Here is a 26,289-nt window from a genome sequence, read left to right on the forward strand (position 1 = left end):
TAAGGATGAAATGATTATGAATACACACATACACCCAGCCCCCTGCCAATGGAATTTACTAATTACGATTACAATTCCCGACTCTGCCGGGAATCGAACCCGGGACTCCTGTGACCAAAGGTCAGTACGGTAACCATTTAGCCATGTAGCCGGACACTTGGTGACAAAGTGCATAGAATCTCCCAGACTCTGTCATATCGGTTTATAATTTTGCCAATGGAGGTTGGTAACATGAAGAATATCACTCTGCAGGTTAGTAGTGGGCTTGGAAGTAAATATTTCTGTTTATGAATTATATTTGTGACACATTTACTCCATTTTTGTTACGATGATACATTGTGTATTCTAATTGTAACAATATTGCAAAATAATATTTATAATTATTATATAAAGAGCGTGATTTAGCCGGAAATTTAATTTCCACGTGCTTACCGCCCGGTGCTCCTAGACAATTGAGAAAACTGAATTTCTCACAATACTTCTCCGCTACTTGTCGCCACATTTCAGTTGCAGGGTTTGGAAGGTCAAAGGTATTTTTTGTCATTCTTAAGTAATCATAAAATTTTTCTCGATAAAGTCGTTCATCTCTCTAAAAACGATGAAATTCTCTGAAAGTAATTCGTTCTTCATTAAATTCATGAACCCAATTTCGATTCTGCTTTCTAATTTTCAATTTTAGGTAACTGTTATCCATCAGTAAACTGTTACTAGCGTACTTGGATAACGGCATTAGTTTGTGACCACCCTAAAGACCATCGCGCCAAACTATGCTGAGATCACGGCGTAGAGTTTTCGGTGTGAACAGCAAGCACGCTTACGCTATGCATAGCATTTCACGCTACACGCGACACACTATGCGAAGCGCGCTCGGTGTGCACGCGGCCTCATGGATTCTACGTAAAATTGAATGTCTTGATCATTCCATCACTAATCATATATAACTAAAACTGCATTTGCTTCCTTTTATTCCCACAAATTCGGGTTCGATTCTGGCTGTGTATTGAACGCTACTAAACCGTACGTAACACTAGCTTCCAGCACCTGAAAAGAACACCTGCGGGGCAACATTGTGACACTGAGGCGTTTGTTAACATCGTTAAAAGTTACTGCGGGAAAGACTAACATTAATAACATTATTGTATTCCTATTTTACGTCTGGAAATTGCATGACTCGTCTAAGTCAATTGGAGACTTTTATTTTACTCACCATCTTGAACATCTTGCTCAATTCAATATATTCTGAAAGCTAAATGAGATTCAGTGTGCTTCAAGGTAGATGTCTCTTTATCGAGGCATCTGACGCTATGTTAATTTGGGATACAGGCCTACTTTTGATTGCGTTTGGTCATACATTTACAGTAATAGTTTTTTCTTGTATAACTGTTTCAGAATGCTAACTTCCGGACCAGTGTTACTTGTTCTTCTGCTCTGCCATGTTTACATTCAAGATTCATTGTGCGAAGTTCTACCTAATTGTAAAAGTACGAAAAGCACCAAGATAGTAATCCATTCAACAAAAAATCACTCCGGAAACTGGGATGCTAAGGCAAGTGGATTCAGCTACTATATTATTCTATCCTGCAATACGCTTAACCTACTTCATATCTACGCAATCTATACGTATACACATAAAATCATATTTCTATCTGTATGTTTTGCATATTAACCTGATAATTAGGTTGTATAACGGGTGGGATATAGTAGCCTATGTCGGGTTCAGTGAAAGTTTTGTCTGTTGGTTTGTATGTTTGTTACAGCATCACGAGATAATGGGTGGGTGCATTTTCATGAAACTTAGCACTTAATTTTAGGAAAAGAGTGAGTACGATTGTAGCTGTAAAGTGGTAAAAATCAGCAGAAAAGGGATTCAGATGGTCTAAAGAATAAGATTCGGTGTATCCGTTTTAGGGTTGATTTTACAGGGATTTTATTCATGAAAAAATTAGAATATCATCTTTGTTTGATACCATTTCCCGATATATTGATACATAAGGGAAACATCAGTGGCAGACATATGAATGTTTAAGTCAAGTCGGATAAATAACTGTGTGGAGCCTTGCTATGAAGATCACCCTGACAATGTTTTAAAGAATTTGTACATCTAATTGTGCTTTCTTAATGTTGTACTGATACTTGGTTTATATACTGAAAGGAAATTAAGAGTAACAAAATGAAACTGCAAGGGGTCAGGGAAAGACAGGAAGCAAATCTCACGACAATTCACAGGCAGGTACAGGCATTCCCATGTACGTACCACAGAACTTGAGGAGTCGACAAAATTGTCATCGCGTGCATGCTAAGTGATTGTACAACAGCTACTCCATTAGAAGTGCAGATTAATATTTATCTACTTTTAAGAAAAAAAGTCTTCTCGCTATTTAAATTAAATAGTATATTACCAAATACATACTGAACTACAAGATTTACGTATTGTGTGTAAAATGAAATACTCCTTTGTTGTGGAAAACTCAGTAGGTAGTATATGTCTTATTCCCTTTTGTGTCACTTACGTTTTACGCAGTATTTTTCTTTCTTTCTTTCTTCCTTCCTTCCTTTCCTCGATGGTAAGAGACAAGTACTATCCTTGATGGAGATCATATAATATATAAGGTAAGATTGATAAATTTGAGGTGCAGGTGTGCATCAAGCCTGCATTTTGGGACCAACTTTAATGTTGTTGTTTGGGTTATCAGTTCATAGACTGGTGTGATGCAGCCCTCCATGCTACTCTAAACTGTGCAAACCTATTCATTTGTACGTAACTACTTACATCCTACATCTACACTAATATGTTTGTCAAATATGAGTCTTGGTGTACCCTTCCTATCCTTACCACGTACACTTCCCTCAAGAAACTAACTGAACAAGTCCTGGGTGTCATAAGATATGTCCTATCACGATCTCTTCATCTGGTTAAATTCAGACAAATCTTTATCCTCTCACCAATCCAATTCAGTATCTCTTCATTCGTGAATCGATCTAAACATATCAATTTCAACACTATTCTGTAACACCACGTTTCAAAAGCTTCAGTTCCCTTCTTTTCTAACTTATTTTCCACATTCTACATCCGTACAAAGCCACACTCTGGACGGAAGTCTTCAAAATATTATTCTAATTCCTATATCAATATTCAAAGTATGCAAAGTTCCTTTATTAAGAAAGACCTTCTTTGCCTGTTCTAGTCTACATTATGTCTCCCTTTTCCGCCATAGTTAGTTATTCTACTACCAAAGTAACAATATACATCTATTTCCTTTAAGACCAATTCCTAATATAATATTTCATGCATCACTTAACTTCGTTCAACTGTACTCCATTACTTTTGTATTCCTTCTCGAGGACTGTGTCCATAAAATTCATTAGTTTCCCATAGTCTTCCGCAGACACAGATAAAATAGCAATATCATCGGCAAATCTCTGAGTTTTGATTTTATCTCCTCGTATTGTGATTACCTATCCTAATTCCTCTTTGATTTCCTTTAACGCCTGTTTCATATGTACATTGAAAATGAAAGGGGACAAACTGCAAACTTCCCTCACTCTTTTCTGGGTTGATGCCTCTTTTTAATAGCATTCGATTCGTATCCCTGCACACTGATTTTTGTACATATTGTAGATAATCCTTCTTTTCGTTATCAGATCCCGATTACCTGTAGAATTTCCAACCATCATTATTGAATGGCTTTTCTAGATCTACGAATGCAATGTACGTGGGCTTGTCCTTCTTAATTCGATCCTCTAATGTGACCGTTCATGACCTCGTCATACGTATATGGAGACATCCTGTAGAAAGAATATGCCGTTTTCCGCGCGGTTCTACGTCAAATAGCCGCCGAACGGGGATAATCTTGTCGGTTCCGGGATGCGAGCCGCCCCCCGTAGAGTCACGCGCCTCTCCTCTCGTTGCGCGTAATTGAGAAAACAGGGAGTACAGGCGCCCGTAAGTGGAATTCTTTCTCTCTCTGAGCGAGGGAGCTGGAGCAAGCGGGATGTCACATGACTGAGAGGTGAGGTCACGAAGCAGCCCCAAGGAAGTCGTCCCAACATTCTAGACGATATCACCCCACGTATTCCCCTAAATATCTGGTGGTACCAGTGTATCGCTTTCAACTGTTACGAGGCTATCAATATTAATTACTCGGAAATGCTCGATAGATAATTTCAAGTTACAGCTTCAATGAATGAGGGGATTTTATGGGGATTTATCATGTAGAGAACCATTCTACATGATAAGGTTAATGGGAATTGCGCAGGCAGCGAATATCTTGAAGTGAGAAAGACCAGATGCCCGGCTCTGACAGGACCAGGAAATCTAAAAAATCCCCGGAGTCAAGCTCCACCTACTTTAAATTGGTAATGACGCTTTCATGATTACAGGCGAGCCCGTGAAAAATTCGCAATGAAAAATGATCAACGAAAAGCGGGATGTACACGCTTTAATTTGATACTAAATTCAAAGTGTAAATACACCTGCCACCGGAGTGAGGTGTGACAAGGGGGCGTGGACTGATTCCCCCTCCAGAAATAATTCGTTCCACCATATAGGCGAGAGGCAGGAGACCAGGGTAACCCAGTATATTCTGTGTCTTTGGTGTGATCGACATGTCTATTCGTGAGTGAACAGTTATTAGGGATAATTAGTGTTTTACATTGTGGAAATTCTTCATCGAACAGTGGTATGTAATAGTCAGTGACAACCTATAGTGAGCGACAGTGCGTTGCAAGCCAGATATTGATCATGCTTCTAATGCAGCCTGTAATGAGCTGGATGTGAATTTTTTTTCTTTAATTCGGATTATGTGTCAGAAAGGCGCGTGGTGCCCAGGATATAGTTCGATCACAGTGTTGTAGTGAGATTCGAACCGACGACATTAGTGATTGGCATTCAGCCATTGGTTTATAGACCGGGCAGTGTCCGCCGTATTCGCTCTAACGCAGTGAGTTGCACATTGGATTAAATATCAGTGAAGTGGAGTGGGTCGATTGATGACCGATATAAAAAGATATAGTAACACGTATGTTCAAACCCTGTGAGTGCGTCCGTCTAGCGCGTGGTGCTCCTAGAGTCAACTAAAATATTTATGGAGAACTAGTGTGTGCAAGGGAAGGCAATGGTGTCGAGCTGCAGGACAGAAAAGGACATTCGAGTTCAGACATGATTAATAATTAATGTAGTGTGTTAATAAATATTTCGGCATATCTGTATGTAATGAAATTTCAAGTGTTTTCCTTAGCTAATTAAAGGTGTTTTTACAAAATAGACGGTATTCCTTCTCATTAGTAATGTGTTCGTATTCCTCTGATAATCCGAGACTCTTTCCCCTTACTTAGAATTAAATATTTTAACCCCCCTTCCGGACATACCACGAACCCAAGCTCTCGAGCAAGCCGAAGGAAACTCAAGTAGGGGTGATGGCTTTCGATTCCAGGGAATGTCCAAGGGTCTCGTCGAATAAATCCTTACAGCCACTGTATAAGCCAATTAATATAAATTGTTATGCACTAGAGCCCTGGACAGGTGCATACAAATGGCGAACCAACGTGAGGGCCATACAAATGGCACACAACGTCAGGGCGTACAAATAGTGGCCGACGTTAGGGGCGTACAAAATATCGGCCAACGTTCAGGCATTAATATGGTAGTTTAGTGGCAAAAAAATATATAACCGTATTCCAGAGCACAAGTTCATCTCCGAACATGTGGCTTAGTTCGAACACCACTACTATAAAAAGGAGTACCTGGTAAACTTAGTAGTACCAAAGGTGTATGGTGAGAACTAAAGGATTAGAAATACCGAATGTATCCGAATGTTGAATTTAGTAGGAAGGAGGAATACGAGATGAAGTCAGAACGTGTGAATACAGTAACTAGTATGAATGATGTGTCGGGCGGAGTGCTTAGGTCATTTCCGTAGACAGTTTTATCACACGCAATGATATGTAAATGAGTGATTGGAATAGATTATATTTAATAAAGATACGGAGAAAAATTGGGAAAATCGTGTAACCAGATTAAGTGGTAACGTGCACGATGGTCACTCATGATCATGGCAGACCCGATGAAGTTACAAAATGGTGTAACTTCAGAGAGACAATACAATGTCTTTCCCGTTAGTGAGGACAAAGTGATCGGGCAGAATTCTTCAAATCCTGCTGGTTACGGGTTTGTGCCAGAGGCGATGCATTAGTAGCAGGCCTTGGTAACTTAGGGAATACGTCCTATTTTAAATATTAGATACCGTGAGTAAGGGAGGGAGCATCACCCCATGACTCTTATATTTCCTAAAATGAACAGTGAAATGTTGTCAGCTCATAGACGGACAACTGACTGCTAGTGCAACTTGTACATCTTGAAGCTGACGGCATCCAATGTTCATCGAATATACCAGGTGTCTGGTATAGGTAAATTGCCGAGCCCATTTAGGTCATGAATTCGGGTGACATGTAATTTGATAAAGGGCTACAGAAAGTTATTTGTAGTGAGTTCCGGGAAAATAGTTACGAATGATGTATGGGCACACTAAGGAAACACTTGCAGTTATTAGGAGGTGTGACGTAGCTGTTGTGAAGCTAAATTTGGTATAAGGCAAATTACGTGTTTCAAAAATGAACACACCTGCCTAACTTTAGGAAAATAAATCATGTTAATTGAGTATACTGCGGTCAGCTCGATTCAGGGGGTACACGTTCTCCACAAATAAGTGTCAGTATGAATGTAGAGGACATTAAGGCGATGATGGCCAGTCTATTGGCCGAACAGAAGGAGCAGATCAGGATCGATAATGAGAGGCAAGCGGAAATCTTGAAGGAGCAGATCAGGATCGATAGTGAGAGACAAGCGGGACTCTTGAAGGAGCAGATTAGGGCCGATAGTGACAGGCTCGAGGAACGTTTTGCTAGACAGGAGCAAGCGGACGCTGAGACTAAAGAACAGCTTCGTAAGTTAGACCAATGTTTAAACCAACAGACCAGTCAGGTCGGGCAACTCACTGAACGCTTAGAGAGATACGAGGCATCATGTAAGGCCCAGGCCACAGAACTTAAAGACCATTTCACTTCCCGTGTTAATGACTTAACTGCTCATATAGATTCTTTGACACAAAAATTAGATCAAACAAGTATCCGTCTGGAGGGACAAATAAAAGAAGTTGATGAAAAATTTACCGCTCAGGAAAGGAAAATTGATAGGTTGGAAGCAAAGATTAATACCGGAACGGAAGAGGTCGTAAATTTACGAACTCAAGTTGAAGAATTGTCCGTGAAATCCCAAGATATTGAGGCACAACTGATAGTGGTCACCGACAGTACAGAGGCGAAATGTAGGGAGTACCTCGACCAACAGGTGGACCTAATGAAAGTCGAATTGAAAACCGACGTCGAGGGAAAACAACGGGAAATTCAAAGCAAGTTGAAGGAAACGAAGGACAAGGTTGATAGATTCGAATTGAAGGTTCATAAAGCTAGTATTAAGGCTGATGTTCACGACAAATTAATACTGGAGTTACAAGAGGAAGTCGAGAACCTTAAATCTCAAGAGTCTCGAGGAGATGGACTGTTGAAATCCGCCTTAAAGAAGCCAGAGAAAGTTGAACACGATGTTATCGGAAATCGCACCGAATCAGATAAAATGGAGGATTCTCCACAGATAAATGAAACGAATCCCATGCGTATTCCACCCGGGCGTAATTCGGCACCACAGGATTGTAGCTCAATGCCAATTTATAACTTTCTTCGCATGAGTTATGATGAACCAAAGAAGTTCGGCTCGAACGTTCACATGACACCAAGAGGGTTCCTTTCTGAAATGGATCAATACTTTCTTGATCACAATATTCCAGCAGATAAGCGCCTAAGAATGGTGGAGAAGTATCTAGTAGAACAGCCTCTCATTTGGTTCAAGGCGTTCAAATATTGCTTCGGGAGTTACGAGGAATTTAGGTGTCGATTCCTTGAGAAATATTGGTCGGTTGAGACCCAACAAAATCTACGCCTGGAATTGTATTCTCGGCGGTATTCGGCCACGGGGCAGACACGATTTTGTGAATACTTTGTGCACCAGCTCCTGAGGATGAAAGAGCTGGATAGTCCGCCAACAGAAATGGAGTTGGTGGCAGCGATAGGGAAGCAGCTACCACTAGAGGTGCAGAAATTACTTATCTCTGCTAATGTTAGGACCGCGGTCGAGGCTGAACACGTTTTGCGGCAGCTCGACCAAACAACTAACGGGGGATACGTTCGACAGAGGCACCATGAGGCTATCCACACCGTCAATACAAATCGAGAGGGAGGAACGCCTCAGCTCCGAAATCAGGGGACTAGTACAGAAGAAAGGAGAGAAATGTACTCGGCACCGAGGACAGAAGATAGGGAGACTTCAAAGTGGAATAGACCAAGAGAACGGTATCGTGACAAATGGGGTTCTCGAAATTACGAACACAGAAGACCTTACGAAAGAAGAAATGGATTCGGATATAATCAAGGCGATCGTTATCGAAGACCGTACACGAAATGGAGAAGTGATGGAGGACGGCCATGGGAAAGATCTAGAGGTTCGGACAGCCACATACGGGATCGTCAGGCCGAGTCTCGGGGATACGTTGAACACCTCAGAAATCAACCTGTTATGAATGACAAATGGCAAGGACCAATTCAAGAGATGGCCGCGATGGAAGAAAGTAGAGGGGCGGAAAGTCTTCAGCTTCAGGCCCAACGTAGACAAGATTCCGAGAATCGACTCAACCCTCACGCGAGCGAATATCATGCTGGGGGTGGAGCCGTAAAAAAAAGGATGAACTAGGTATCGAGGAGATAGTTTTTCCCCATACCAACAACCACCAAAACGAATTAGAATGGACCATCGTTACCGTTGATACCTGGGTGATGCAACCAGAGGACTTGATAGAAGACCCAAATCCATGCAGTAAAAAGATAGTTAGAGAATTACCGGTGATTTACATACGTGTCCACGGACTCCGCGTACGTTGTTTAGTGGATACCGGAGCCAGCGTGAGCGTGGTGTCGAGAAATTTCGTCAGAGAGATCCAATCAAAATTTAAAATTCCTACTTTACCAGTAGCTAAGGTAAAGGTGCGGGGCATCATTCCGGATCGCACGACGGTATGCGATACGCAAGTATATCTAGACCTACAGATAGGTAACGCGACCCTTGCACATCCATTCTTGGTTCTAGACAAGATGGAATACAACGTGATTGTGGGTGCAGATCTTCTGCGTGAGTATCGAGCGGTTATCGACATGGATCAAAATCATGTCAAATTTTGCATCAATATGAGCCGCGAAGATGTCCGGTTAAATGATAGGCCAGAAACAGAAGACGGAGAAAGGATCTGGACAACGCAGGTACTCCATAGCGAAGAAGGTAGGCCTAGAGAATTTCCGAATTGGAACGCTCAAATGATGGAAGAAATCAGGGAGAAATTCGAGATGATGGTTGTTGATTTGGAGAAAGAAGACGAAGGAGAAGAACCTAGGTTTGAAGACGTATTGCAGATTAAATTGGATGAGGCTAAAATCAATGAAAATGACAGACATAAATTGCAGGAAATCCTAAAAACGCATAGAAATGTTTTCGGCTCACAACCTGGGAAAATTTTGAATTACAAATATAATCTGGTGGTGACTAGTTGGGAACCATTCAAGAAAAACCCTTATCCTATCCCAGAGAAACATCACGCGAAGGTGCGCGCGCTCATTAAAGAAATGGAAGATCATGATATCATATCAAAGGCTCCAACGCCATTTTTAAACCCGTTAGTCGTTGTAGCTAAACCTAATGGATCTCTGAGGGTGTGTCTGGACGCTAGGGCCATTAACGAACGACTCGTGCCGGAGTATGACAGGGCACCGAATATCAAAGACATTTTAAAGAAATTTCAGAATATGAAATTGTTCTCAAATATCGATTTACGATCTTCTTATCATCACGTGGAACTAACGAGTGAGTCTAAGGTCTTGACGGGGTTCCTGTTTGATCAGCAGACCTATGTATATAACCGTTTGCCATTTGGAATTAAGAATGCTGGGTCATCCTTAATCAGAGCACTCGATAGAAACTTGAGTGATAAAGTCAAACAAATAACGGTCCGATATGTGGATGATATTTTGATCGCTACGCAAACGTTAGAAGAACATCTGGAACACTTGCGTCTTGTTCTCGAAGATTTGAGTCGGAACAACTTCAAAATTAACTTTGAGAAATCACACTTCTGCCAGCGCAGCATCCTTTTCCTGGGACATGTAATCGATGCAGGGGGTGTTTCTCCAAATCCGGCGAAAATAAAGGCGATTCAGGATTTTCCGAAACCCACGAGGGTCAAGCACGTCCGACAATTTTTAGGTCTATGTGGGTTTTTTGCAGACCATTGTCCTGCATATACCAACACCGTGGCGCCATTACAAGACTTGCTAAAGAAAAATAACAGATGGAAGTGGGATGCCACGTGTGAAGAAGCTTTTAGTAAGACAAAGGAGTTAATGAGCCGGAGCGTGAAATTGGGATATCCTGACTTCAGTCAGAAATTTGTCATCCAAACGGACGCGTCTATGATTGGGGTAGGCGCCGTGCTCTATCAAGAGAGGAAGGGTGCTGTGCCACCGATAAATTACTTGGCTTTCATGAGTCGCAAGCTGCGTGAACATGAACGTCATTACACCGTAACTGAGCTTGAGATGCTTGCTATTGTCACGGCTCTTAGCCATTGGCGAAAGTATATCTATGGGTTCCCCATACTTCTGCGTACAGACCATCGAGCTCTAACATTCATGCTTAAATCCACTATGTCGTCCGAAAGAGTAAACCGTTGGACCTTATTTGTACAACAATTTGATTTGGAGGTGGAACATTGCGCGGGTAAGGAGAATGTAGTCGCCGACGCGCTTAGCAGAAACCCGGATTCTGAAATGGAGGCCGTGCATCAATTACAGCTTGTAGAAGGTGATCAAGAGATTCTTGACAGATTGAGGCAAATTTCGGAAGAACAGGAAAGCTGGCCTGAAACCCGTCGTATGATCCGCTTCTTTCGCAAAGAATTACAGCCAGGAACGCCTGAATATCAAGATGCTGAGAAACGCGCTCCAAATTACAATTTCCTAAACGGAGTCTTGTACAAATATGTGGACGAAGCTCACACGCGTCTTAGAGTGGTCGTTCCACCTGCTCTCCAAGTGGATTTAATATGGCTTGCGCATCATTCCGTAGGGCATGGAGGAGTTGATAAGGTCATGGCCACACTTAGGGAGACCTTCACATGGCCTCGAATGAGGAGAATAATGCGCACAGTTCTGATGACTTGCGATACCTGTCAGCGGATTAAACCAAACGCATACTTGCTCAAACAACCACCGAAGCCAATAATACCTGAGAAGCCACGTGAGTTGTTTTCGATGGATTTTTACGGTCCCCTTCCCAAGGCGACCAGAGGACTCCAATACATCTTGGTCTGTATGGATGTATTTACTAAATTTGTGGTTCTATGCCCGGTGCAAAAAGCGAATACCCGTGCAGTTATTACTCAGATCAGGAATAAAATCATTCCGAAAATGGGCCAACCAAAACGATTGCTAACCGACCATGGACCCCAATTCACGTCTATTGCATTTCGCCGTGCTATGGAGCAAATGGGAATCCGTCACGTCATGAGTTCAATCAGACACCCAGAATCCAACCCAGCAGAAAGGATTATGCGGGAAATCAGTAAATTCTGTAGAGTATATTGCCCAAGGCAACACTGGCGGTGGGTAGATGTTGTTCCGATTATCATGGAATGCATCAACTCCACAGTCCACGAATCAACGGGGCAGATTCCTAGTGTTGTACATTTTAATGAGCATCCTGAAAGGCCATGGAAGAACATTGTACCATGTCCAGAGGATCCGAGGCTTTCAGCAGAATTAAGAGTACGAGATACCTTGGAGTCTCTCAGAAAACAGGCAGACAAACGAATGCGAAGACACCGAAATAGGAGGTTTCACCGAGCATTACGTGTGGGAGAGCTCGTGTTGGTAAAGCGTCCCATTAGTTCGGACCCACCACGTAAATTTTACCATAAGTTCGCAGAACTATACATTGGACCTTATAGAGTAATTCAGAGTTTAGAGAACAATTCATATAAGGTTCAGTCAATGGATGGCACCAGTGAATCCATATACAATGCGGGAAATCTGAAGTTATATCACGCGCCCGGACAGCTACCAGCAGAAAACCCGGATGATCATGGTGATGGAGAACCATCAGGAGAAGAAGATGAGGAAGAAGATGAAGCCGACGTTGAAAATGACCATGAACAGGAAGAAGAGGGTGATGAAGTCAACTGTGTGCTGATGGAAGAAGATGATCGAGATGCAGAGGGTGACGGGGGTTATTCAAATGAGGATGATTGTATAGATTGCGCGGAAAGACGGAATATGATGACTCAAGATTGCTTGCGCATCCTTATGATCGGATATGAATTGAGGTTGGAGAATGTTATCCTCCGACAAAGTCAAGTGAAAGGGTCATGATGCATTTGATTTATAAGAAAAATCCCTCCTCATTGTCGTGATTTTTCTTAACCCAAGTGGGGGAGGGATGTGACCGTTCATGACCTCGTCATACGTATATGGAGACATCCTGTAGAAAGAATATGCCGTTTTCCGCGCGGTTCTACGTCAAATAGCCGCCGAACGGGGATAATCTTGTCGGTTCCGGGATGCGAGCCGCCCCCCGTAGAGTCACGCGCCTCTCCTCTCGTTGCGCGTAATTGAGAAAACAGGGAGTACAGGCGCCCGTAAGTGGAATTCTTTCTCTCTCTGAGCGAGGGAGCTGGAGCAAGCGGGATGTCACATGACTGAGAGGTGAGGTCACGAAGCAGCCCCAAGGAAGTCGTCCCAACATTCTAGACGATATCACCCCACGTATTCCCCTAAATATCTGGTGGTACCAGTGTATCGCTTTCAACTGTTACGAGGCTATCAATATTAATTACTCGGAAATGCTCGATAGATAATTTCAAGTTACAGCTTCAATGAATGAGGGGATTTTATGGGGATTTATCATGTAGAGAACCATTCTACATGATAAGGTTAATGGGAATTGCGCAGGCAGCGAATATCTTGAAGTGAGAAAGACCAGATGCCCGGCTCTGACAGGACCAGGAAATCTAAAAAATCCCCGGAGTCAAGCTCCACCTACTTTAAATTGGTAATGACGCTTTCATGATTACAGGCGAGCCCGTGAAAAATTCGCAATGAAAAATGATCAACGAAAAGCGGGATGTACACGCTTTAATTTGATACTAAATTCAAAGTGTAAATACACCTGCCACCGGAGTGAGGTGTGACAAGGGGGCGTGGACTGATTCCCCCTCCAGAAATAATTCGTTCCACCATATAGGCGAGAGGCAGGAGACCAGGGTAACCCAGTATATTCTGTGTCTTTGGTGTGATCGACATGTCTATTCGTGAGTGAACAGTTATTAGGGATAATTAGTGTTTTACATTGTGGAAATTCTTCATCGAACAGTGGTATGTAATAGTCAGTGACAACCTATAGTGAGCGACAGTGCGTTGCAAGCCAGATATTGATCATGCTTCTAATGCAGCCTGTAATGAGCTGGATGTGATTTTTTTTTCTTTAATTCGGATTATGTGTCAGAAAGGCGCGTGGTGCCCAGGATATAGTTCGATCACAGTGTTGTAGTGAGATTCGAACCGACGACATTAGTGATTGGCATTCAGCCATTGGTTTATAGACCGGGCAGTGTCCGCCGTATTCGCTCTAACGCAGTGAGTTGCACATTGGATTAAATATCAGTGAAGTGGAGTGGGTCGATTGATGACCGATATAAAAAGATATAGTAACACGTATGTTCAAACCCTGTGAGTGCGTCCGTCTAGCGCGTGGTGCTCCTAGAGTCAACTAAAATATTTATGGAGAACTAGTGTGTGCAAGGGAAGGCAATGGTGTCGAGCTGCAGGACAGAAAAGGACATTCGAGTTCAGACATGATTAATAATTAATGTAGTGTGTTAATAAATATTTCGGCATATCTGTATGTAATGAAATTTCAAGTGTTTTCCTTAGCTAATTAAAGGTGTTTTTACAAAATAGACGGTATTCCTTCTCATTAGTAATGTGTTCGTATTCCTCTGATAATCCGAGACTCTTTTCCCTTACTTAGAATTAAATATTTTAACCCCCCTTCCGGACATACCACGAACCCAAGCTCTCGAGCAAGCCGAAGGAAACTCAAGTAGGGGTGATGGCTTTCGATTCCAGGGAATGTCCAAGGGTCTCGTCGAATAAATCCTTACAGCCACTGTATAAGCCAATTAATATAAATTGTTATGCACTAGAGCCCTGGACAGGTGCACTAAGATCAGCGTAAAGTAAGGATTGCTTCACGTGTTCCTACATTTCTTCCGCAGCCAGACCGATCTTCTCCCAACTCAGCTTAATCTTGTCTTTTCATACTTCTGTAAAAAATACGTGTCAAAATTTACCAAGCGTGAGCTGCTAAACTAATGGTGCGGTAGTTTTCATACTTGTCAACTTCTGCGTTCTTTTGAATGTGTATAACGACATTCTGTAAATAATCGGATGATCCTTCTCCTGTATTAAGTGTACATTTTACACGCTAAATGAAATAACCTCGCCATGACTGTTTATCCTAAAGCAGTCAGTAATTCTGAGGGTAAGTCTTTAAGTCCAGGTGCCTTGTTCCTATTAAGGTCTCTCAAAACTCTGTCGAATTCTTACCTCAGAACTGTGTTTCGCATTTCACCAGCATCAACAGCCTCTTCTTGTTGCAGAACCTTATTATCTAATTTCTGTCCGGCTCCAAGGCTAAAGGGTTTTCGTGCTGGCTTTTGCCTCAGGGGTTCCAAGGTTCCATTCCGGCCGGGTCGGAGATTTTAACCTTCATTGGTTTATACCATTGGCCTGGGAGATGGGTGTATATGCCGTGTCCGGCATTAGAATTCGTCATAGGTAAGGCCCCATCCTCACAGACGCGCAGGTCGCCTATACGACGTCTACTCGAAAGACCTGCACCAGGCCTCTTTGGAGGCCACACGCCATTATTCTGATTCCTTTCCTTGGTACAGTTGTTGAATACGTTCCTACCGTCCTTCTGCCTTGTCTTCTTTGCCTAGAAGGGGGTTTTCACCTGAGCTCTTAACATTAACATACCTAGTTTTCCATTCTCCAAATGTGTCATTACCGCGCAACTAGCCGCGCGGTTTCGGTCACGCAGTTATCAACTTGCATTTGGGAGATAGTGGGTTCGAACCCCACAGTTGGAGGCTCTGAACATGGATTTCCGTGGTTACCCATTTTCACACCAACCAAATACTGAGGCTGCACTTTAATTAGGGCTATGGCCGCTTCCTTCCTAATCCTAGTCCTTTCCTATCTCATCGTCGCCATAAGACATTAGCTGTATGGCTGTACCAGGAATTGGCATCCACTCTGCTGCAGAATTATATATTAGATACCGGGCGAGTTGGCCATGGGGTAAGTGGCGCGCAGCTCTGAGCTTCCATCCAAGAGACAGTGGGTTCGAACCCCACTCTCGGCAGCCCTGAAGATGGCTTTCCGTGGTTCGCAATTTCCACACCAGGCAAATGCTGGGGATCCTTAATTAAGGCCTTTCCTCTCCCTTCGTCGCAATAAGACATATCTGTGTCTGTGGATCGTAAAACAAATTGTAAAAGACATACAAAATAACTGTTAGATATCCCTTTAATACCAAAGTAGATAATGAGGAGAAAAAAGTACACCAGTATAAATTCCAAGAGTTTCTATGGCGAATATTTCCCAGCTGGGCATCACAAGGCAGGCACATACACGCAATGTGGGATAGTTTCGTTAATATTATTAGTATAGCTATTGAGCAGTTCGTGCCCCTTAAATCACTAAAACGGAATCCAGATCTGGAATACTACAAGTGGAAATTTAGGGGCCATAAAAGGAAATTAAGGAAAGAGTACAACGAAAGGCAATCTGGTTCGGAGCATAGGTTTCACAAGCTGCCAAAAGAACTCGCTTCTGGAAAGAAAGCTACTCACGACAAATATATGAAAGGTATACTTTTTCCAGGGAAAATGGTTGGAATAATCTCCATAAGTATGTTAGGAAAATGAAATAAGCCAGCCATGATGTGTCAATGGCCATATCCAGAGAAGGTGAAATAATTTCTGACAATCTGCTAATAGCTAGTGAATTAAATGCGTGGTATGGGAACGTATTGACTGAGCAAAATACCCTGGCGATAGACATTATCGATAACGCTGATTATTCTCTCTGCCAAATTAGCCGTAAAATGACGAAAGAATGAGGAAATTAAGGAAAAACAGGTCGACAGAGCCTGATAATATTGCTGGGGATGTTCTGAAATTGGGAGGTAGAGCTATTCTACGCTATTTGGAATTACTATTTACTGTGTCTCTAAACAATACGCAAATTCTAGTTGACTGGAAGAAAGCAACTGTAGTCACGATTTTTGAAGGGGACAACTGGCTGCTAAGGGACAACCATAGACCTATTAACCTTACGTCCATTGTATACAAACAAATGGAACACCTCATTTCATAATATGTAAGTGAACGATGGGAGAAAAGTTCGTGGATTAATGGCCGGCAAGATGGTTTTAGAAAAGGTTTCTCCTGCGAGAGCCAAATGTTGTCACTCTTTCAATATATTAGTGAGTCATTAGACAAAGGTGTGCAAGTTGATGCCACTGTAATTTGATTTTGCTAAAGCATTTGATGTAGTACTACATGACAGCCTGATCCGAAAATTGGAGGAAAAAATCGTTGATAAAAGGATGGTTCTGTGGATCCTGGAATTTTTTACAGACCGCACGCAGAGGATAAAGGTGGGAAATAAATACTCCGACGAAGTTTTCATAACGTCGGAAGTAGTATGGGGTAGTGTTATCGGGCCACCCCTATTTACGGCGTTTATCAACGATCAACGATCTGCCGAACGAAATTCGAAACGAAAGCAGATTGTTTGCTGACGAATGCATAATATACAGAAAAAGTACAGAATGCTAGCAATAGTAGGTTATTACAAGACGATGTAAATATACTCCGTAAGTGGGCACATGATAACAAAATGAAAATAAATTCTCGAAAATGCAGTCTCATAGGAATGGGAAAGAAGCATAGGCAAAGTGACTTCCAATATTGCCTTGTATCGGACACTCTGGCAGAGGGTGACTCATGCAAGTACCTAGGAATCCACGTAAAGACAGATCAAAATGGGACACCCGCTTAGGAAGTGAAATTACTCAAGCACAGACCTACATGTCCTTATATTTCGTGATGTGGATGCTAAAGAGCAGCAGTTCCCAGGCGAAGGCACAGGACTATATATCACTCCTTAGGCCAGTTCTAGAATATGGAGAAGCCGTATGGGATCCATACAAAACAGAACTCATTAAGGAACTTGAGATGGCACAGCAAAAGGCTGCATGGTTCGTGCTTAACGATTTCAATCCTTGAAGTTGTATGGCAGGTATGATAGAAAAACTTGGGTGGGAGGCACTGGGGCCTAGAAGAAAACGAACATGGTTATGTGCCATGTATAATGCCTACACGAATAAGCCAGTTTGGGGAGAGATGAACAGTCGAATAGAAAAGCCCTGTTACATAAGCAGGACAGATCATCTTTATAAAGTAAAAGGTGACTTCGAAAATAATTTTTGAACAACCAGCATTGTAAAGGAATCTTACACTGGAACAGGTATGTGGATGACATACTATGCTTATATGATAATGATTGACAAACGTACAACAGTCATTGAATACACTGAATTCCTTACACAAATCAATCAAATTCACAACTTTGCTGACATCACAATCGATAGGAATAACTGTAAGCTGTCATACAAAATGTACAAAAAGCCCACTCTGGCATCATCCACTCTTGACAACAAATCCAACAACCCATACACATATACAAAGTAGCAGGACTGAATATAATAATTCACAGAGCATTTTCCATAGAAGTGAACACAGTTGATTTCAATGACGGAATTAAAATAATAAGAGAAGCATCGCAAAAGAAAGTAACCAATCTCTAGACACAATAGATAAACTATTAATTGAAGAAAGAGAAAAGCCAGAAATAACTACTCATGAAGGAAAAAAATATATTGTCCTCATCCCTCAACTACGTGAACAAGACCACAAACAAAAATAGGTAATATTTTTAAAAAACAAGGTTTAAAAGTAGCCTTAAGAACGAACAACATACTGCAAAGACACATCAGCAAATGCGACCTAAACAAGAAAGAACTGTTCTCCAAGTCAGGAATTTATGAAATCAGGTGCCAAGAACCAAGACACAAATAACACGAAAATGTAATCATATACGAGGGTTGGGTCAAAAGACATTGCAACTACTTTTTTCTTGCAGATATTTGAGCCTATCGTAAACTGCTATTTGTCGCGTGAAAGCTATGCAAGTATAGTGTGTATTCACAACAAGCGATAGCTCTGTGATTGCTGGTATTAGCAACAGAGGGTGCTGTGAAATCAGTTGTGTGGCGAGCGTCGTGTGAGATGGAAGTAAACCGTGTTGAGCAGCGCTCATACATCAAAAGAGGCGTTTTCTGGGGGGAGAAATGCGATGGAATGTCACAGTGAGTTGGTGGAAGCCCTTGAGAATAATGCCTTCCCATACTGTAGAGCAGCAGGGTAGGTAGGAAAGTTTCAGGAAAGACGTGTGGTAACCGGTGATCAGCAATGCTCGGGACGACCTGTCAGTGTGCGGACTGACGTGGTACATACCATCATCGAACAGCTTCTGGAGGAATCCAGACGATAGACGCTACTGCAGTTAGAGAGGGCAATTTGCATAGAAAAACGCACCATCCACAGTATATTGCGGACAGAGCTGCAACTGCACAAAATCGCGTCGGGGTGGGTACCACATGCACTGACGGAAGTTCAACAGTGGATGAAATATGCGACATGTTCCGATCACTTAGCATACTGGCTACAGGACGGAGACCAGTTTCTCACACGAATAATCGCCATCCATGAATTCTGGGGTAAGGTATACGAACCGGAACTCAAACGTCAGTCCGCGGAGTGGTGACATGCCGGATCACCAAGGCGGCAGCATTTCCGTGAGAATCGTTCTCCCTTGAAATTGATGGTTATCGTCGCGTATGATGTCAGAGGTATCATCGCGTGCTACTTAGTACCACATGGCAGAAGAGTGAGCACAAAGTACTACAGGGGCTTCCTGGTGAGACAGGTACGACGTAGTGTTCGTGAGAAACGCCCTGATATTGGGGACAGTGCAATCGTACTGCACGACAACGCAAAATCACATAAAGCAAAGTGTGTACGGCAGCAACTGCAACGCTGGGTATGGGAAGAATTGGAGCACCCGCCGTACTCCCTTGACATTTGGCGCTGTGACTTTCATCTCATTCGAAAGGTAAAGGACCCATTACGTGAAGGGCGGTTGGCGATATTGCAGATGCTGTGCGACAACAGATGACCCGATTCACACACGGTGTGGCTAATGGTGACGCAGATGGTTTTCAGTGCCTCCAACACCGTTGGAAGCGTGTGGTGAACGTGTAGGGGACTATTTTGGGGGCGTTTAGACCCGTTTTCATCATATAAACTCTCTGTGTGTTGTGCTACGTTGTGCGGTAATGTAGGAGGTTTACTTGGCTCTAATAATTTTGCACCATGAAACCAGTATTGTCCTGTACACTACCGTAATAAACATTTGAGGCAAAATTTTCGTGTATTCTTCACTGTCCACATATGTAGTTTCCAACTCGTTATTTCATCTGTGTATGTCACATATTCCAACCGGGCTGGTACCTGCAATCAAGAAAATGGTTGGAGTGCTCTTTGCCCCCAACGCTCGTACAATCGTCATTCAGCCTTCTGAGAACACATAAATGACAGTTCACACCATTTTACAGACATCAACACAGACCTATACATTTTACATATCGAAAAAAAGCACATCGCTGAGTAGTAAAGAAAGGATACAAATTTACATCACAAAAATAACTAATGAAACTAACCTGAATGATCACAGAAAAATACAAATTTCCCTCCTCTTCCCCGTACATAATTCACTTGTGTACAACATTTTTTACAAGTTTTCCATTAGCATATAATTAATCCCACAATGAAAAATGCCTGGAATTTAGGTTAGGATATTCTTATATGTAGTAAATTCTCCAAATTTCCGCAGCGTGTTTTGCTATTTTGGACGATTTTTAATGTATTACTTATTACAAAAAATAATGCCTTATAAGATACACTTTAAAACACTTCCATACGTTTATTTCATCAAACTCATTAACTTGAATTTAGGCCGACTCTCAAATACACAGAATACCTTATGAGATGAAAAAGCAACATTCACCACCTCTCTCTAATGAAAAGAATCATGACCCACCCACCCCCTCCATTGCCTACAGAAATTTCTACTCAGCCCCACCTCCCCCCAATACTTAGCTACCAGAACTAGTCGAGGACACTGACCGCAGTCCGCACAGAGTTGATGAAGTTAACGGACGTTTGATTAGCAACGTAAGGAAGTACAGAAACATTTCAATAATTTAATGTGACCTCTGAGGACTACTACAATCATTATTTCTCATTACTTGTTCATAATATCACCAAATCTCAGCCTCTGACAAGTTTACACAACGCAAACAATATTGCATACTAGCTGGTGTACCCGTGCTTCGCTACGGGATTTTCAGAAAAGACCGACTTTATGGTTTTCCTAACTGAAGTCAGCATAGGTCATTACAAACACGTCAGCAGTAAATTAGCGATTAAAAGCAATGTTATCATATAAAATACTCGATCAAATGAAAAACTGAACATTTTCTCACTTTTAACGAACAGTACTACGGTGTCGATCTAACAGTCCAAAGTTCCAGAGCTGGAATAACCAGGCCGCAGACAGCTGTGAACACTCCTCTGCCTTTATTCCGTTAAATATTCACTCTGCTCATTCCAACCAGTGCCTCAGAGTAGGGATTGAATAGCTTGAATGCATACTAAAGAAAACAGTTATTTAACTCCCTGCTACTTCCACTACTTCTACTACCACTTCTACGACCACTGAAATGAAATCCTACAACCTGTTTTCCAGTCATTGACCGGGTCAGAGATGTAATGAATGAATCATATATAGGCTATTATTACGATGGGGTCGTCACTCCCAAAGTGATATATTAATGAATGATAGATGCTACGAAATGAGAATGGAGAGTGTTGCTGGAATGAAAGATGACAGGGAAAACCGGAGTACCCGGAGAAAAACCTGTCCCGACTCCGCTTTGTCCAGCACAAATCTCATATGGAATGACCGGGATTTGAACCACGGTATCCAGCGGTGAGAGGCCGACGCGCTGCCGTCTGAGCCACGGAGGCTCTTCTACGACCACTAATAACAAATATTTGAGAATTAAATTTTAGCCCTTCCCCTAAACTACCATCTTACTCAACATGAATACAATTATTTATGGCCTAGATTATAGTGACTTATTGCCCAACTTTGCATACCAATTTTCATTAAGATACGACCACTAATAACAAATATTTGAGAATTAATATTTAGGCCTTCCTCTAAACTACCATTTCACTCAGCTTGAATACAATTATTTATAACTTGGATTATAGCAACGTGTTGCCCGACTTTATATACCGATTTCCATTAAGATACGTCCACTAATAATATAAATATTTGAGAATTAAATTTTAGGCCTTCCCCTAAACTACCATTTTACTCAGCGTGAATACAATTATATATAGCCTAGATTGTAGCGACTTATTCTCCGGCTTTGCCTACCGATTTTCATTAAATTCTCTTCAGCCGTTTTCTCGCGATGCGTGTGCATACAGACAGACAGACAGACAGACAGACAGACAGAAATTACGGAAAATTAAAAAGTGCATTTCCTTGTTAATGTGGACACGACTGATACAGAAATACCATCCGTTTTAAATTCTCAGCAATGTACAGACAAAACTCTAAATTTTTATATATATAGATGTATGAACCAGAGGAATGGCATGCTAAAGAAGAAAGTTTTCAAAATCCCCGGCTGTTTTCCGCCAGTAATCAGTCAGGCTATTATACTTGGTACGCAGCAGTAATCCCATCTATCGGAGTTGAGAGGCAGCATAAGAGACAAAGAACACCGCCACAAACAAAAGTCAATGTAATGTTATTGTTCATAAATGTTATGCGCTTTTGATATTGTAGGCCTTCACATTTAGTTTTCTTCCGACTCTGATATACCACTCCTATCATAGTCGGTACGGTAAAACTGAATAAAATACACATGATCGTAACGTAAACAGTATTCTCTGTAACTTTTGTTATGTAGTACTTTTCGATAGGACCAATAACATAGGTACTTAAAAATTAAATTTTAGGCGCCTTCCCCTAAACTCCATTTTAATCCAGTTTGAATAAAATTGTTTATAGCTTAAACACTAGTTTCTTATTCCCCGCCTCCATATACCGATTTTCATTAAATTCTGTTAACCCATTTGCTCGTGGCTCGGAGTTGTTATGGACTTAGCAACAAAAATACAAATTCATGAATATCTGTGTTATCAAAGCCGGTACGGTAAAAATGTGGAATACATAATTAGTCGGAAATTTAATTCTATATAACTTTCGTTATGTAGTATTTATCTATACGACCACTAATAATATAAATATTTGAGAATTAAATTTTAGGTCTTCCCCTAAACTACCATTTCACTGAGCGTGAATAAAATTATATATAGCCTAGATTTTAGTGGTTCATTCTCCGACTTTGCATACAAATTTTCAATGAGATTTGACCACTAATAACGTAAATATTTAAGAATTAAATTTTAGCTTTCCCCTAAACTACCATTTCACACAGCGTGAACAATATTATTTATAGCCTAGATTTTAGCGACTTATTCCCCAACTTTTCTGCTAATTTTCATTAAGATAAAACCACTAATAATATAAATATTTTTTACCGAGCTCGATGGCTGCAGTCGCTTAAGTGCGGCCGGTATCCAGTATTCGGGAGATAGTAGGTTCGAACCCCACTGTCGGCAGCCATGAAGATGGTTTTCCGTGGTTTCCCATTTTCACACCAGGCAAATGCCGGGGCTGTACCTTAATTAAGGCCACGGCCGCTTCCCTCCCACTCCTAGCCCTTCCCTGTCCCATCGTCGCCATAAGACCTATCTGTGTCGGTGCGACGCAAAAGCAACTAGCAAAAAAAAAAAAAAAAAAATTGAAAATTAAATTTTAGGCCTTCCCCTAAACTACCATTTCAATCAGCGTGAATAAAATTATTTATGGCCTAGATTGTAGCGATTTATTCTCCGACTTTGCATTCCGATTTTTACTGAGTTCTCTTCAGCCGTTTTCTAGTGATGCGTGTACAGACAGACAGACAGACATTACGGAAAAGTAAAAATTGTATTTCCTTGTTACTGTGGACATGACCGATACAGGAATACCAATCTTTTCAAATTCTGAGCAATGTACGGACAAAACTCTTATTTTATATATATATGCGTATAGTTTACAGTGATTTAATAGAATCTAAGGATGTTCTTGTACGACGAAACGAAACATGTCATTATTTGTTTAAGAGAGTGTATTTTTTACAGGTATTAGAGTTTTTGACAGACTGGAAAGCTTTAAAGTTACCCAGAAGTTTTACTTATTATAACAGCAATTTCCAAATAATTTACTTTATCCCGCTTGTACTCCCCAATTTCCTAGTTCCTAATTATTGTTATTTGTTTGACGCCCTGACAATTGCAATGCTTTAGTAATTATAATAGACGCTGAAGTGACACTGAAGTTCAGTAATATGCTTGAAGCGATCAACATGGAGTTGTAGTTAGACATCGTCATATACCATCAACGTCATTTGGGATCAAACCCGATAAGACGAAAAATGACTAATCGACTACACCCCTGAGGCAAGACAAACTGCGCTTACATAAATGGTATTGAAATTATGACATCTAAGAGTTGCCGTCAATTGCAGGTGACTTTCGAGAATGTGGAGGGATATTGTACGTCTTCTTCGGAAGGCGTTTTAGGCCCCGATAATTGGAAGATAGACATTGACCATCAGACTAGAGGATGTGGCGTGAAGGAGTCGTTCTCAGCAGTTATCACAGGTAAGACACTTGTAGTTTTATTTTCATAAAGTTCTCACCGTACGATCATCAATAGTTTTACTTGCGATTATCTTCTCCTATTTTCTTTACGTTGCACCGACACAGACAGGTCTTATGGCGACGATGGGATAGGAACGGCCTAGGAATTGATAGGAAGCGGCTGTAGCCTTAATTAAGGCACAGCCCCAACATTTGCCTGGTTTGAAAATGGGAAACCACGGAGAACCATCTTCAGGGCTGCCGACAGTGGGATTCGAACCCACTGTCTCCCGGATGCAAGCTTACAGCTGCGCGCCCCTAACCGCACGGCCAACTCGCCCGGTATTGCAGTTATCAGATCAAATGACTCGTTTAAATACTGGACGTAATGGCTGAGTGGTATCTCGACTGACTTATTAGCAAATTGGAAGCACCTAAAATACCAACTATTGCTTGTAAGAATTTCAAAATACTTAAGGCATGAACAGTCACATAAAACTACGTAACATATTACCATTCTTGATTTAAATAGTAATTATGTCTCCAAAGTGACCCGAACCAATAATTTGGAAGCGGGATTCCAATATTTCTATAGGTGTGCGGGTTGTTAAAACATTCTGAGCATGCTCGGTATATTTATTGCTGATGATGATGCTTGTTGTTTAAAGGGGCCTAACATCGAGGTCATCGGCCCGGTATATTTCTGTGAAGTAGGGTGCAGCCTCACTTACATAATCCCAGCGAGTATTTCTCTTCTAAAGATTGAAGGATCACGGTGGGTTTCATAGTCTAATCACAACGAGGACTATGTTTCGGAGTATGTCCGCAGAGCCCTCTCCTATTCCATACGAACTGATACCTCGATTTCCAGGACAACTTGTGGGGCCACTCAGCCGTTGCCCGTGTTTCACGAACTTGGACAATAATTTATATATTTAGTAATAATTTTCTATACCTGACAGCGCTCACGCAATAAAGCCCGCTATTATGAAAAACATTTTCGTATATATAAAACGCTAGGCTGATTTTTGAATCTGCGAGTTTGAGAGAACGGCTGAACCGACTGATATCGTAAAACATTCCGATGATAGCTCTTGACCTGTAGATTTAAAGAGTGCCGTTACAAGTATTAGGATTTTTGGCATAAGTGTATAAATTATTAAAGAAAAATGGAGCATTCTGATTGGCAAATGCGCTCGCCATTGCCTGAGGGCCGACTGAATCATAAGAACGCTGAGCATGTGGTACGATAAGGAGAGGTGGATGGGGATAGGCACATATGCGCAGTCTGATGTCTTCCTGGTCAGCTGTACTTCGTTGACTGAAATAGCCGCTGTTTTGCTGAACAGAGAACATTACATTCTGAATTTCTCTAAGTTCCAATGAGATTTCGGTGTCTGGTTTAAAATTAAATTCAAAAGAAGCTGACTATATTCGATTAGCACGGCTCAATATGAGAAAAAGCCCTAGTGGCAAATAGACACTTACTAATTTATTTGAGTCGCTTTCTAAAATTTTTCGTAGGTAAAGACATTCCATTTCTTCCGGTGGGACAGTTATTGTTCTTAGGGGAGATTTCGCAAAGGTTTTGCCTGCTTTGCCACATGCTTATCGCCAAACGGTTATTTATTTATAATTGTTTTAAATTCTCCCTTCTTTGACCCTTCTTCTAAACACTCCACTTATATAAAAATATGTGGACAAAACCACAAAAAAGCAATTCGCTGATTTTTTGCAAGAAATCGGTAACAGCGGCTAAACTTGTGTAGATGGTGACGGATGAAATGTTATTCAACTATCACCAGAATTTTGGCATATGATGATATCGTGATTGAAATTTATAGCTAAAAGTTCACTTCTGCGAAAGATGTCATCTTTTTCTCAAAAGTTGCTATTCTTCATACATACAACATCATTATATACCGTTATGCCTTTCAGCGTTCAGTCTGAAAGTCGCTGTGAATTTACTAAATGTCGCCACAATCCTCTATCTGCAACTCGTTCGCCATTATATTTCCAAGGAGTCCTTCGCCTGTCGAATGGAAGTCGGACTCCGTTAGTCCCATAGATCGGAGGCTTGCTTAAAATGTCGGAGCTCAGTCAATTCTGTGAAGTAGGA

The 26,289-nt window shown here is 41.5% G+C and overlaps 1 protein-coding gene across 1 annotated transcript in view; it reads left to right on the forward strand.

Moving 5' to 3' along the window:
* Positions 1–26,289, forward strand: part of LOC136864164 (hemolymph lipopolysaccharide-binding protein) — a 112,953-nt gene that overhangs the window by 38,106 nt on the left and 48,558 nt on the right. Inside the window, exons 2-3 of the mRNA XM_067140811.2 lie at positions 1,390–1,546; positions 24,056–24,191. Coding sequence (XP_066996912.2) covers positions 1,391–1,546; positions 24,056–24,191 — 292 coding nt within the window. The 5' untranslated portion in view covers position 1,390. The remainder of the gene's footprint in view (positions 1–1,389; positions 1,547–24,055; positions 24,192–26,289) is intronic.

The sequence above is a fragment of the Anabrus simplex genome, chromosome 2 (assembly GCF_040414725.1).
Source record: "Anabrus simplex isolate iqAnaSimp1 chromosome 2, ASM4041472v1, whole genome shotgun sequence".
In the NCBI taxonomy this organism is placed as follows: Eukaryota; Metazoa; Arthropoda; class Insecta; order Orthoptera; family Tettigoniidae; genus Anabrus; species Anabrus simplex.